General features: G+C 36.4%; 1 protein-coding gene across 1 annotated transcript; it reads right to left on the reverse strand.

The window, feature by feature from the left end:
* Positions 1 to 14,319: 14,319 nt before the first annotated feature.
* Positions 14,320 to 15,346, reverse strand: LOC147607488 (uncharacterized). The gene has a single exon (XM_086790553.1). It carries the CDS (start codon positions 15,186 to 15,188, stop codon positions 14,433 to 14,435), a length of 756 nt encoding a protein of 251 aa, XP_086646679.1. The 5' UTR covers positions 15,189 to 15,346; the 3' UTR covers positions 14,320 to 14,432.
* Between the last annotated feature and the right edge of the window lie 452 nt (positions 15,347 to 15,798).

Below are 15,798 nucleotides of genomic sequence, written 5' to 3' on the forward strand. Positions count from 1 at the left end.
ATCTTGTGGCCCATCTGTGATACGTACTCAAAGAAGAGGGTGTCAAGTGTATCCTCTATATACTAGCAAAGGGATATTGCCACATCCACTCTCCTTGGTGCAATTGAAGGTGCATGAGCAAGAAACTGTGAGTGAGTGACTCTCCCATAACCATAACCCTAACCATATCAAAGGGATCTTGCCACATCCACTCTTCTTAGTCCCATAGAAGATGCATGAGTGAGCGGCACTCCCATAACCATAATTGCAAAAATCCCTCTTTGGACACCTAGGCTAGTGGAGGGCCGATGTGTGCCAACCATGTTCATGAAAATCAATCGCCTGCACTCTCTGCAATGTGCATCTGCTTGCTAAGATCCTCACAAGGGGTTTCTACTATGATACGTCTACCATGTTTGTGAAAGCCGATTACTCGCACTCTCTAGAGTGTGCATCTTTGATCTAACAAGTCTGTCGTGAGCCCCGATAGAGTAGGTGAGGAGGAGGGAGGAGGAGGGCTGAAATATCTGTCGTGAGCTCCGATAGAGTAGGTGAGGAGGAGGGCTGAAATATCTAGAGTGTGCCATGTAGTACTGCCAAAAGATATGTCATGATTGGTCCACAAAGCCTAAAGCAATCAAAATCAATTCCAAAAGGGTCAACTAAAGCTTAAACAAAGCCTCAACTAAAGCAATCAAAATCAACTCCAAAAGGGTCAACTAAAGCTTAAACAAAGCCTCAACTAAGTGGTTTTTGAACCAACACTTATATGCTTTTTCTTAATCACTATTAAGAGCTCTTAATCAAGCTTCAAAATAAGCCCAAATCCATAAATGAAAAAGCTAGATGGTAGGCTGCTCTAAAGCTCTGGAAATCTACAAACTGCTCTGGATTGAAGATCTCCTCCGTTGGATGCGTTCGGCTCGGTCTCTTTCTCAGAAAGTACTCCACACTTGCATACTTTCATCAAGGAGTGGAGATTTTGAAGTTGCAATGGTGGAGGTGAACATGTAAGATATATGGCTTACAAAAATCATAATTTTTTCCATGTACAAAAAGCCTAAAAGGTAAGTTGTGGTTCATGTGTGGAGCCTTTCTAAGTCAAAAATCCTTCAAAATCAACCCGAATTCATCCACATTTAGCCCAGCTTCAAACTAAAAAATATTCTTAGTTTTTCGTACCTATTTCACTCAAAAAATTACCATATTTCAAAATTGGGAGATTTTCAAATTTGGTCAAAAAATGACTTCTCGAAGCTTGTAATTTACCAAAAAGTGGTCAAATCACCTTTGAATCAAATGGCATTTGATGTGTGGTCTTTTCCCACATTTTTCTTAAAAAAATCAAAGCTTCCACAAAAAAAATTCAAAGTTTGTATTTTATCATGGTGTGGTCCTAGCTTTGGTAGTATTACTCGACGGATTGACTACCATCTCTACGTCGAATTCCACAAAGTTTTAGACTTACTTCAAATTTTGAACAAGGCAATATTGAAGTATTATTCTTGTTGTTCGTAGACGTATTCAACTTTGAGCGCTTCAACAAGCCTTCTTTTGAAATACACGAGAGTCAAAAAAGATTCTTATTTTTCTAATTTATTTATGCACTTCCATATTATTTATTTGATTTTTCTACAATGGCAACATATACTCTACCGTCAACTATCCAAGATTAGTTAAATGCATTTCAATCTTTGTTCTTGAGTGAGAAGACACAAAGATAAGATCTTGAGCAGAAAGTTTCTCACAAGAAGCGAAGACGTGCATATTGCAAATTTGATTCTTTGGATTTATAGGAGGACCCTATCCAAAGGACTATGTGAGCTACTCTCAAAGCTCAAGAGTCTCAAAAGGGACTCAAGATCAATAGAAAGGCTTTTATTTTCCAGGATTATGATGGAAAAAAGAATGCACACGTCATACTCGCATGGTTGAGTCAGTTTGATGGAAAAAAGGATGCACACGTCATACTCGCATGGTTGATTATTTTTCTAGACATAAATTTTCTGAGAAGGATAAGGTTAAATGTGCTACTTGGTAGGTAGTGTAGTTCTTTCGCCTTGACGACTCCCCGTGCCAGCTATTGCAACGAACCTCCTCTTAGTAAAACACATGCCAAATGCTTCCTCTAGCATTCTGGCATAAAATAGTCCTTTAAATGAAAAACTGAGGTTCCAATGCAAGTAAAATTCCCAGTTTGAGATTGGTTCCACAAAACCCCTTTTTTCATAATTCCTAGTTTCATAATGAGGATCCTTGATCTCTCATCAGGGTAATCTACCCATCATTTTGTCTGATTGTCCAACTAGATTCTTGGTGAGTTCGATCAAAGGAAAACTAGTTTAGTTCAACGGTAGTCTATTCTTTGTATTGAGGAACTGGAATTGGTCACACGAAGTTTTTGCTTGATTCAGATTCGAGAGATGGACAAGTAGGTTTACTGTCCGTCCCTCTCATAGTCTAACCAAATTCATTCGGTTTAGTTCTAACAAGGATTCCCTTCAGATAAACATCTATTTTTGAGTAAATACCAATTTAGTGATTTAACCAATTAAAATATCTAAAGATATTCTTTCTGCCACTTAATTTCTCGACCTTAATTCCCTAAGTAGAATATGGTGGAAATTCATCTTTTGATAATACTAAAAATTAATTCGAATCCTTCTTTTCTTAAATATCATAAAAATTCTTCTTTTAACTAATTACCAGTATCTTTTTCAAAAAAAAAAAACTTGAAATCCCTCTTTTTCTCATTTAATGAGTGCAATCCAAATATCATGGGAACTCCTCTCTTTCCATAAATTAAATCTATCTAAAATTCCATTTTAAATTAAATAAAAATATTCAATATTCCAATTATACCAAGAACTCTCTTTTCCCATTTAAATGATTGAATTCCAATTATGATGGAAACTCCTCTTTTATTATTTGAATTTTTCCTATGCATAAAAATAATTTAACTAAAAATTCTCTTAAAATTGAATAAAAATGTCCATTAATCCAAATATGACAAAAACTCCACTTTTTCCATTTAAATGATTGAATTCTAATTATGGTGGAAATTCCTCTTTTATCATTTAAATATTTCATGCATAAAAATAAATTTAACTAAAATTTCTCTTAAAAATTAGACAAAAATCTCCATTAATTCCATTATACTAGAAATTCCACTTTTCTCATTTAAATGATTGAATTCCAAATATGGTGGAAATTCCTCTTTCATCATTTAAATTTATTTATACATAACAATAAATTTAACTATAATTCTTCTTTAATTTTTAAATAAAATATCCATTATTTTAGTATTCCAAATTTTCTCTTTCTTCATTGGAATACATGGATTTCCATTATCATTGGAATTTCTTTTTTATCATAAAAATGAATTACTAAAAATTTCTCTTTTTCCTAATTAACTATTTATGCATAAACATTAAAAATCAAAATTTCCATGGTTATGATGAGAATTATTCAAATAACCTAGGATGACTAATCCTATAATATGGTAGGAAGTCCTCTTTTCATATTATGCATGAAAATGGTTTATGTGTTAATTTTTTAAATTTTTGCCATAGCTCCGCTACTATTACTGATAATTTTTAATAATTTTGAAACGCATAAAGTTTAATAATACAATATGATAGAATAACTATCATTTGGATCAATATCCAATTATGGACTTGATTCCTAAATTTTTCATGATTTAAGTAGCATAAAGGCATTAAAAAGCCACTTCTTTGGCCTCTAATTTGACAAGCATAGAGTTTACTTTTAGAAAAGAATTGCTCCATGAGAAGCATCATTTGAATATAGAATAGGTCATAGCAATGACCATTTCTTTTGGGGGAGAGAGAGATATGCTTAAAAAACATTTTAATTTAAGCATAAATGTAAACTTTATGTTATTAATCACTAAAACTCATTAGAGAGCTTATTTACATTGAAGAACCATTCAATAGAATACTTTTCAAGCTTGAGAGGGGTTGAGAAGTGAAAAACATTTAGAAGATTAATAAAAAGACCATAAAGTCACACTTTACCTCTTATTTTGCTTGATTCTTTAGTCTTAGGAGAGGCCCCCAACCAATCTATTGGTTTAGTATGTTGATGAAGACTCCAAAGAAGGTTGAAGAGAGAGAGAAGCTCCAATCTCTCCAAATTGTAGAGGATTTTTAGAGGATAATAAAAAATATGCTTATTTTAGAGTAATACTGGCATGGTCTAGTTCACAGATGAGAATACAAAAGAATGAGGGTCTATTTATAGGTGAGGGAGGCCACTAGCTGAGTCCAACTAAGTTCTAGAATTTTCCAGCTTCAGTATTTGGACAAGATTTGGACTAGTTTGGCTCCCTTTTTTATTTGGTTTGATCCAGGAGAGAGGAGAGATAAAAATATCTTAATATTTTTGAGTTTAAAACTCCTTCAGATGTGTGAAATAGGAGACTCCTTGAAGGCTCCCCCTTTCCTTATGAAGGTGTCAAAAATGAATGATTACTCCAAAATATCTCATTTTTTCATTCAAAACATATCATTCATATCCTTAACACAATAATGGTCTCTCATACCGAAAATTTCATCTGAACATTCTTCCATGAGAATTTCAATCATGCAGGTTTTCAATTTGTCATCCCTTAAATAGACCCACTCTGTCAAGAGTTAACAACAGCAATCTGTCAGTACAATTCACTAATCTCGTAGTGATTTACTGAAGTCATTATCGCCATTCCAATTATTAACATCATTTTTGGGATTCGTCCCATTCATCCTGATTGTGGTTTTGTTCAACTTATCACCTTTCAACCAAAATTCAGGAATCATCATTTTTCAATCACAATCCAAATCAACTCATCAATTCTCAACCAAAATTCTAAAATCATATCAACCAGCATTCGAATTCATCATATGGATAGCATTTTTGCTTATAATTTCAAGGTCTTAGATTTACTCGTATATACTGCTAGTAAAGAGCGCAGTTATACCCTTGCTATATACGGGTAGTCACGGTCCTTGGAATTATAAGGCAAATACCATCATGTCTAGGCCTCAAGCAAGTCAGGGATTCCATACAATTGCGGTACTTCCATCTGAAGACCCAATTACCTATTTATGAATCTTCATTTTGAATATTAATTTGTAAGAATTTCATCACAAAATTACAATCTTTTACTGGTACTTCATAAATTTTTGACATTTCTCGCTTCTCGGTTGTTCCACTTTAGCCAATTGGCTCTGATACTAGCTGAAAGATCCTTGCCCCCTCCATGCAATGATTCGGGGGTGCTAGCAGTGGAAGTAGCACTTCTTGTGCAGGGCAAAACCTCTCACTCAGGGCCTGGCTCCCCTTCAATTGGTTAGTGTGTTGAAAGGAAAGCTCCAAGGATGGTTGAAGAGAGAGAGAGGCTCCACTCTCTCCAAAAGTAGAGGATTTTTAAGGGATAATAAAAAATATCAGTATTTTAATGTAAAATTGGCATGGTATAGTTCACAGATTTTTTTACAAAAGACTAAGGATCTATTTATAGGTGAGGGAGGCCTCTAGCCAACAAGTCCAATTGGGTTCTAGAATTTTCCAAGTTCAATTTGGCTAGATTTGAACAAGATTTGGACCTAGTTTGGATCCCTTTTGATTTGCTTTGATCCAGGAGAGAGGAGAGATAAAAATATCACAATTTTATTGAATTAAAAACTCTACCACGTGTGAAATAGGCACCTCCTTGAAGTCTCCCCCCTCCTTACCAAGGTGTCAAAAATGTATCATTATACCAGAATATCTCATTTTTTTTAGTAATATCTCATAGTTTTTAACTAATAAACCTTGTACTCAGTCAATTCTTCATCTTATGTGGGCATTTACTCATTTTTGGGTATTTTCTTTTATTCATTGGATTTATCTCCTTCACACACTTGGATTAATCCTATTGGTCCATAGGAACCTTAATTGGACCATAATCCAAAAGTTTTTGAAAATCTAGACCCTTAGGCCAAGGTCCTTTATACATATTTTCAATTAATTCCAATTGCACATTGGAAAGTTCTTTTTGAATTTTCATTTTAGGGGAAACCATTTTAGACACTAGGAGGATTTTTATATCTAAAAATATCTCAATTTTGGATTATCTCTCTCTAGATATTTTCTCTCTCTCCAGGCTAAAACAGGGTAAAACAAGATCTTTCTTCTATTTCAGAGGGGGGAATAATTACAAGATCAGAAGGGGAGGTTCTTACACCTTCACACCTCAAAAGCTGGAGGGAGGCATCTTACATCCTTTCCCACTTAAAAAACGCGAGATGTCCTCATCTCGCAACTAGAGGACAACTCTTTCCCTTAATATCCAACTGATTCTAGGGTTCCTTATAGTCTGGTCTCTTCTAACATGCAATGTATGTCTTAAAATTATTCGGACTTAATAGGCAAGGTATAGCATTGGTGTATTCATTGGCTTCTACCCTAGAGTTGAAGATTATTTTGGCCTTGGCAGATCTTGAATATTTTGGATCCAAAGTTGGGTGATGAATAGAAGAAGGAAGTACTCTCTTTGAGATGGAATGAAGACAGTTTTGTTTCATAAGGAAGTAATCTCTTTGAGATAGAGTGAAGATAGTTTTGTTTCATAAGGAAGTAAAATCTCTTTGAGATGGAGTCAAGATAGTTTTGTTTCATTAGAGAAGCTTAATTTACTTGCTTTGTGTGATGTGAGCCGGATGTGAGGTTGCGATGGCTTTCACTTTTTGAAGCAAACAAGACTACAAAAGCTATGTTTGTTCTTCTCAAAGGAGGCAACCACAAGTACATAGTGTGATCTTCCAACTTCAGTGGCTTTATGAATGGTGCCTTTTCATGAACTGTTTCTGCATCTTGGTTTCATGTGTGTTGGTGTGGTGAATTTAGGTGGCTCCCAAGGGATCTCATTCTAGACCAAATCCAGAAACGTGCTCTTGAGATTTTAGCGAACTATGATGAGGATGAGTTGGGTCGTACTGGTGAGTTGGTGGCTTCCTCCTTTGGTAAGTCTAGTGACCATTTCATCGTGGTGTTTTTGTGATGGTTTTCCTTCATTTTGTGCTCTTGTGCAGAGCCTTTGTCCTCATCTACATCTACTTTGAAGCTTCCCTTCTCATTCATTTTTTGAGGGAGCACAGTGTACACTTTGATGGTGTCCCTCCATCATATGGCTATTAATGGGGACTATATTGTGATTGGAAAGGCTTTTACTTGTGGTCAAAGAGATCCCATGTACACCTGCATCCACGAGTTCTTCACATTAAAGAAGAACCCCATGAGTTGTGTGCACACAAGGAAAGTGGGCAACTGACTTTATTTTGCTAGACCTCCCATTTGGAGGGAGTCTACATGGGAGTGCATAAAGGCCTCCATGGGATGTGCTTATAGAAGAACATGCCCATGTTACGGCCTATGTTTGGTGTGGTTGCTACTCTTTCTGATAGTGGTTGGTTGGTGGTGGTGTCCTACATGGCAAGTTTGAGCTTCCTTTGAAATCCAGTTTCTGTTGGTCGAGATTACTTGTTGTGCAGGATCCAACCTAGTCAATATTTTTGAGCAGGAGATAGAATGGGGTGGATTGAGCGGTACTCAAATGTATATGACTTGGAGATTTGGCAATGGATTGTGGTCTTCCATCACTCTACATATGGATACATTGGACAAGAGTACAGCATGACAGAGGTAATGTGACTTGCCCTTTCAATGCTCTTTGTGAGTTGGGTTGATTTTTCTATAGTATTAAGTAATTGAACTTTGTTGCATGGTTGAGTTTATACTTGTTTCTTTATGGAAAATGCAGTTCCATACTTCTATGATGTACCTGGTCACAAAAGGAAAATGTTTGCACCCACTTTCGCTCTAGCCAGTAGACCATTGTTTGAGGCTTTGCGCATGGGAGCTATGGACTCATGTGTTATGCATTATCTGCCACAGTGAGTGAGTGCATTGTCAGTGGTGGGGGATTTTCACTTTGAGGTGGACTAGAGATGAGCCATACATTTCTATCATGCTTCTTGGGGCTGCTATGTCATTCAGAGGGTATTGTCTTGGAGTTAGGGTGTGGCACAACACCCACTCTAAAGGCATGCCTGTTTTCAGGGAGATCATGTGTTTCATTGGACATAGATGATTCCATCATCTCCAACCACATAGATCCATACTTGCGTAGCTACACGGGTACAGGTTCTTCTTTGAGGATGATAGTGGAGCACTTGGAGAATGAGGTTTGTTGATGCTTGTGCAGGGGTGAACCCCTATGATGACTAGTGAGATTTGACACTCCGTATCTGACTTCTTTTGGTCCTTTTTTCTACAGTTAGTGTGGTAATTTTCTACTAGACTCACATTCCCCCATTGTTCATCTTTGTGTCTTTATCTCTATCATATAAAGTGTTCCTTGTTTACTGTATCTGGCAATGGGTGACTATTTTTATCTTATGTATTTGACTTGTCCTTGGCACAAGTAGTTCGGACACTAGCACTTAATTTCATGTTTGAATTCACCATGTCTGAAAGATCCCTGTCCCCTTCGCGCAATGAATTGAGCCGTTGGTTCTTTTCCATAGAATAAGGACTGTCTGAGATTTACTTCATCTATCGTACCATAACAGAATTGAGTCTCATTTTAGGGATCCATCAGTCCAGCCTAACCCCATCCACCAGTCCCATGGGTTAGCCAACCACCCAACCCACTGTAGTGATAGGATCCATTTAGGAATTTGGTTATGTTTTATCCCGAGTACCAGGGAAAAGCCCCTTAGCCGGCGCTTCATGCAAACTTCAAGATAGTCAAACCACTTACACACCCAATATGAAATTGCATTTTTCACAAATTCAGCTGTCTTTAAACAATCTTTTAATGAAACCATAGTATCACTGATCATTTATCCTCCAAAATATCCGGTTGAATTCTAATTTTCAATCATTCCTTCATCAGTGTACCTATGGCATCATTAGCAACTAGAACGCTCACCACCTTTCCACTCAGGGGCCTTTTCAATAGTTCCTAGCTCATAGTACCCGGAAATATATTCACTTATAAAAATCCAGATGGACTCTCAGTTGAAGATCAGCAAGATCAACCAACAGATCCATATAAAAGAGCCATAGACTCATCCGTTGTTGAGGACCAGCAAGGTCAATCAACCAGATCCATGCCCGAGTTCAGAAAACAACTCTAACACCTTGTTCCATTTTCTTTCTCGACGCACGCGTGGGTATCTTCGACGACCTAGAGCCCGAGCACCGTATGTCAGCACCCTCTAGGATCCTTCGTAGGTCACCTAGCACTTCACACATAGGCCGCTTCCTTGGTCCCACATCCACCGTACGGGAAGCTCACCATTTAAATCGAAGCGAGGCTAGTCAAGACCTCAGCCGACCCTGCTACGCGAGACATCCTCCATTGACTCTCTGTTAGCTGTTGCAACTTTATCACTTAGGTCTACGACCTCATTCACAAGATGGTCAAAATGCTTCCCCAGCATTCTTGACATAAAACAGTCATTTAAAAACAGGTCATAAATACAGTTTCTATAATGAACTCTCGTCTTTCCACATTGTTTCACCTCAATCTACATTTCTTAATCCACGTCCAATCAAATGTATTCCCATCGTCCTTCATCCATTCTCATTCAATCACATCATATTCTATCTCATCACACCTATCCACATTTATCCTTATCACATCTCATCCATTCGCATCTACCCATGTCCACATCTCATCACATTACATTAATTCACATCTCATCCATTCATATCTACCCCGATCCACATCACATCACATCCTTTCACATCCACATCCACATTCATTTACATCACCTCACATCCTTTCACATCCACATCCACATCCATTAACATTGCATCACATCCTTTCACATCCACATCCACATCTATTTACATCATATCACATCCACATCCACATCCATTTACATCCACATCTATCACATCCACATCCACATCTATCACATCCACATCCACATCCACATTCATTTACATCACATCACATCCACATCCACATCCACATTCATTTACATCACATCCTTTCACATATTCTCACATTTCATTCTCATCTCTTCATTCATATCCACATCCATTTATATCACATATCCTCACATCTCATTCTCATCTCTTCATTCACATCCACATTCATTTATATCACATCGTTTCACATATCCTCACATCTCATTCTCATATCTTCTTTCACATCCACATCCATTTCACATTTAGTAACATTTTCTATTTTTGATACCGATGGGACTTTTCTAATATTTCTGCCAATTGCTTGGCCTAGGTAAAGGTTCTTTTTCTCAACGGATATTTTCATATTCTTTCTTAGTTTTCTCAAGTGAAATATATTTAATATTCTTCTTTTTGAGTAAAAGATTCATGGGATTTACAAAAATCAATTCTACCCATATTTTCCAATAATGCTCAAAATTTCACTTTTGATAAATACTCATAATTTGAACTATGCTAAAAATTTCTCTTTTTTTCATTTAATTTCTTGGATCTCAAATATCATGGGAATTCCTGTTTTTACATTTAATTGATTGAATTCTAAATGTCATGGGAATTCCTCTTTATAATCAAATAAATTTATCTAAAATTTCTCTTTTCTTTAATAAAAATATCCATTAACTCAATATGCCAAGAATTCCACTTTTACTATTCAAATGATTTAATTCAAAATGTCATGGGACTTCCTCTTTTATCATTTAAATATTTCTCATGCATAAAATAAATTTATCTAAAATTTCTCTTTAAATTTTAATAAAAATATCCATTAATACAATATGCTAAGAATTCCACTTTTTCCATTTAAATGATTGAATTCTAATTGTCATGGGAATTTCTCTTTTATCATTTAAATAAAATTATCACAATTTTCTCTTTTCTTAATTATTTAATTATGCGTAAATCTTAAAAATTAGTTTTCCATTGAATGTGATGAAAATCATTCTTTTAACATAGGATGACCAATCCTAGAATATGGTAGGAAGTCCTCTTTTCACGTTATGCATAAGAATGAATTATGTTCCAATTTCTTAAAAATTATGCCATATCTCCGCTGCTATTACAGATAATTTTTAATATTTTTGAAAAGAATAAACTTAGTAATACAATTATGATAGTATAACTATCTTTTAAACTTAAATCTAATTTATGGATTTAAATCATAATATTATCATATTTTAGAAGCATAAAAGTATAAAAAACCCTTTCTTTTTAAACATAAAAAGCATCCTAATTAAGCATAAATGTAAACTTTTCTTAATTATTCACATTACAACTCTTAAGAAAAGCTTGATTTGCATTATAAACACTCAATTTAGAACTTTCTCAAGCTTGAGAGGGATTCAGAAGTGAAAACGTTGAGATAGTAGAGAAAAACCATAAAATTACACTTTACCTCTTGTTTTTGCTTGCTTCTCTATCTTAGAAGAAGCCCCCAACCAATCAATTGCTTAGTGTGTTGAGAGGAAAGCTCCAAGGAAGGTTCAAGAGAGAGAGAAGCTCCAAAGGATAATAGAAAATATCATTATTTTAATGTAATACTGGCATGGTATAGTTCACAGATGAGAATACAAAATAATGTCTATTTATAGGTGAGGGAGGCCACTAATTGAGTCCAACTAAGTTCTAGAATTTTCCAGCTTTAGTTTGGCTAATTTGGACAAGATTTGGATAAGTTTGGCTCCCTTTTTTATTTGGTTTGATCTAGGAGAGAGGAGAGATAAAAATACCTTAATATTTTTAATTTAAAAACTCATTCACATGTGTGAAATAGGCACCTTCTTAAAGTCTCCCTCCCTCCTTACCAAGGTGTCAAAAATGTTTAATTACACCAAAATATCTCATTTTTTTAGTAATATCTCATAGTATTTAAATAATAAACCTTGTACTCAGTCAACTCTTCATCTTATGTGAGCATTTACTCATTTTTGGGTATTTTCTTTTATTCTTTGGATTTATCTCATCCCCACACTTGGATTAATCCAATTGGTCCATACGAACCTTAATTGGACCATAATAATCTAAAATTTTTTGAAAATCTTGACCCTTAGGCTAAGGCCCTTTATACACATTTTTAATTAATTCCAAATGATCATTGGAAAGTTCTTTTTGAATTTATATTTAAGGGGAGACCATTTTAGACACTATAAGGATTTTTATATCCAAAAATATCTCAATTTTAGATTATCTCTCTCTAGATATTTTCTCTCTCTAGGCCAAAACAGGGTAAAACAAGATCTTTCTTTTATTTCAGAGAGGGAAATAATTACAAGAACAGAAGGGGAGGTTCTTACTCCTTTACACCTCAAAAGCTAGAGGGAGGAATCTTACAATGTCTTTTCTATCAATCTCTATTTAGTTGATTAGTTGAAATGTGGCTATCAAATATATCCTTTACATTTTTGGTTCAATGCTAAAGAATGGCTGCAGACAAGAAGTATGAAAGGATGACACGAGCACATCATCAACAATCATGCTTTTATATGGATGATGAGTGTGAGGAGGGTTAGATAGTGTGCTAACAACCATCCACTCCATCCTCTCGAATGATGTGTTTACTGTCTTTGATGTCATGATATTTACACTTTGAATTCTATTTGGTTTTTAGGTTCGTGGATATGATGAGAGTGAGGAGGGTTGGATTGTGTGCTAACAACCATCCTCTCGAATGATGTGTTTTCTATCATTGATGTTATGCTATGCACACTTTGATTTCCATTTTGTTTTTTATTTGGTTCATGGCTCTCACATGTGCTAACTATCGATATGAGTCAGTTCTTGAAAAACACATGCTCGTATGGTGGGAAAGAGTTGATTGCTCCATCTTGCATTGACTCTATTTTTGTGCTCTGAGTATGTTGCGTGGTTCGCCATTGAAAAAATTAGGGCTTCATGTTGAATGGAGAAGACTAAAATGATTTTAAAATATATTGCTAAGACTAAAATGAGAACACTAAAATGAATTTAAAAAATATTATGAAGACTAGAATGAGAGAGATCACAATAGGGTTTTTGTCATCGCTTGATTTTGGGCCTTGCTCGATTTTACTCGCTCGGTGTATTATATGCCTCATCTATGTAGTATAGATTAAGCTTAGTGCATATAGCTTAATACATGCATTAAGCTGAATCTATGCAATATGTTTAATGCATTAAGCTCTATGAATTAAACTTAATGCATAGATTAAGCTCTATGCATTAAGCTTTATGCTTAAGCTAGATATATTATACACCCTTTCCACGTGGCTAGAGGACGAGAGTAGATGGTTTAAGAGGAGATGCTAGAGAGAGAGTGACACATAGCACAGAGGAAAACCTTTGCATAATAGAATAGATAATCATAGATTTGCTTGTTTGGAAGGTTTAAGTATACCAAACTCTTTTTGAACCTTAATGTAATCATATTTTGTCTAGGTCTTTTTTTGGAAATTCAAATATAAGGCACATGCTTGATCCCCCTCATGTGCAAGGTCTTTTTTTGGAAACTGAAATATAAGGTGCATGCTTGATCCCTTCTCATGTGCACAATCGTCATATGTAGCTATTACCCCCTCATGTGCACAATCATCATGTGTAGCTATCACCCCTCTCATATAGGATAGTCTTGATTGACATGATTGTAAAAACATAGCATCAAGTTGAGAAATGGAGCAACAAAGGTATAGAAGACAATGTTATATCTACCACAATGGACAACTCTTATATTCTTGTTATGTACATGATTACGAAAACATGGGACCATGATTGGAAAAGGGAGCAATAAAGATGTAAAAGACAATGTTGGATCTACCATCATGGATAAAATATATCTTTTTGATGGGTATCAATTGTTCTCTCAAATTTTCTCGTATATGTAGCCTACATCATTAATATTGTAAGTGCGTTGTTCATAATTCAAGAAAGCAATGGATGTTTACATGGTGTTATAATGGGATACGTTGTTTGAGGGTTTCTTAAGGTTTAAAATTTGAGTTAGCCTTTGAAAACCTCTTGAAATTAGGAGGAAAATTTTTCTAACTTAGGGTTCTAGTTAAATACTTGTTCTTTTTAAATATGAAGCTAGTTTACGGGCTTTTTTTATACACCTTATTAAAAATAAATAAATCATCGCAATCTATTACATATTAACCATGGACAACCAAGGTACAAGGAGAGGAGAAAAGAGAAATCCTAGATTTCTAAAAAAATAAGAGGAAAAAATCCCTTAGATTGACCCTTTGTATTCCAGCTTCCATTCCTACGTTTCACTTCTTAATGTCTTTTACATACCCCAGCAACAGGCGGATTAAGTACTAGTAATTTAATAAAAAATTAACATTGTGCTGCTCACAAAAAGATCAATTTATTTCTCTCACAATTAAGGGTAAAGTCATTCCAAAATAACATTATATTTTAGCATCGAAAATGAAGGTGAACAGTGCTGTACGCTAACTCACTCACTCATACGGGCACTTGCCGCAATATCCACATTCGAGGCCACAGGCAGTGTAATCGGGCTCGGAATCATATTCATTATAGCTCCGATGATCATCATAGGAGTAGCAGTTATGGGTTTCACGGACTCCTTCGTTCTCTGCATCTTGCTCCAGCTCGGCCGTGGAAGATAGGCCGAGCACGGCCTTCAAGATGTCGCTGTTGTGCTGGATCCACAACTTTCGAGGCAGGACGCGGCTGTAGGTGATTTCGCCATAGTCGTCGATCTCATCCTCTCTCACCAGCACGAGCATCTCATCAAACATGGTCTGCAGAATGTAGAAGATGTTTTGGAGCGGCGGAGCCTCGTCGATGTAGAGGTCTGTACTGTTCCGGTTGGGCCTCGCGGCCTTCAGTGAAGTAAACACAGAATCCCATGGTGAAGAGGTGCTTGCAAAGCCCTCGGCCATCTTGGGCAGCTTGAAGATGCGCCTCTGATCATCACCACCAGCTGCATAAGCAGCCGCAGCAGGGTATTTCTTTGGACTCGACATGGCGAAGAGAACATCGTCAGCGAGAAGCTGAGGTAGCTCCTCGTAGCCGTGCTCAGACAGCAGCTCCTCTTTCCACCTCGTAAGAAAGGGTATGGCGCGCTGATAAGCCTCCTCTGCATGCAGGCGGTCATCTTCGTCTTTGCCTCCAGCTGCACCTTCACAATGCTGCCGGCGGAGACGAACATTTATAGGATTGAACTCAACGTAAGGACCTGCTCCTCCCATGGCAAACTGTATTGTGCTAATTAGAGATTGAACGAAGCAAGACTGGATGCAAACGTTTATAGGAATTAGGCCTCAAGGCTCCTGTGCTCTGCAAGTTATACCTTGCGTCCGTTCAATCTGTCTCAGCACGTTACAAAAACCTTTAGATCACATCACGAGAGGACCCTGTAGTGCGCTCGGTGCTGTGGCAGATCATGGGAATCCTCAGACCTTTATTGTGCAGTAAGGAAGGGTACGAGAAAATATACCCTTGTCGGAAATAAACTTTTTTTCTAACCTGTCTCAGCACGTTACAAGAACCTTTAAATCACATCACGAGAGGCCCCTGGCCCTTCACCATAGTGCGCTCGGTGCTGTGGCACATCATGGGAATCCTCAGATCTTTATTGTGCAGTAAGGAAGGGTACGAGAAAATAAGGAAGGGTACGAGAAAATGATGACTTTCAAGCCCAACCAGTTTTTATTGAAAAAATGCATCGATTAATTGGTTTTATAACTAAAACTTCAAAATTTTGAATTTTGAGGCTTTTACTGATTATTTGAACGGAGGAAATTCAGCAGAGCGAGTATGATCAAATATGAGCAGGTGTACAGAGCCACCGCTTCCTCG

Source organism: Cibotium barometz, chromosome 55 (genome assembly GCF_041138505.1).
Source record: "Cibotium barometz isolate CiBa-2024 chromosome 55, ASM4113850v1, whole genome shotgun sequence".
Lineage (NCBI taxonomy): Eukaryota > Viridiplantae > Streptophyta > Polypodiopsida > Cyatheales > Cibotiaceae > Cibotium > Cibotium barometz.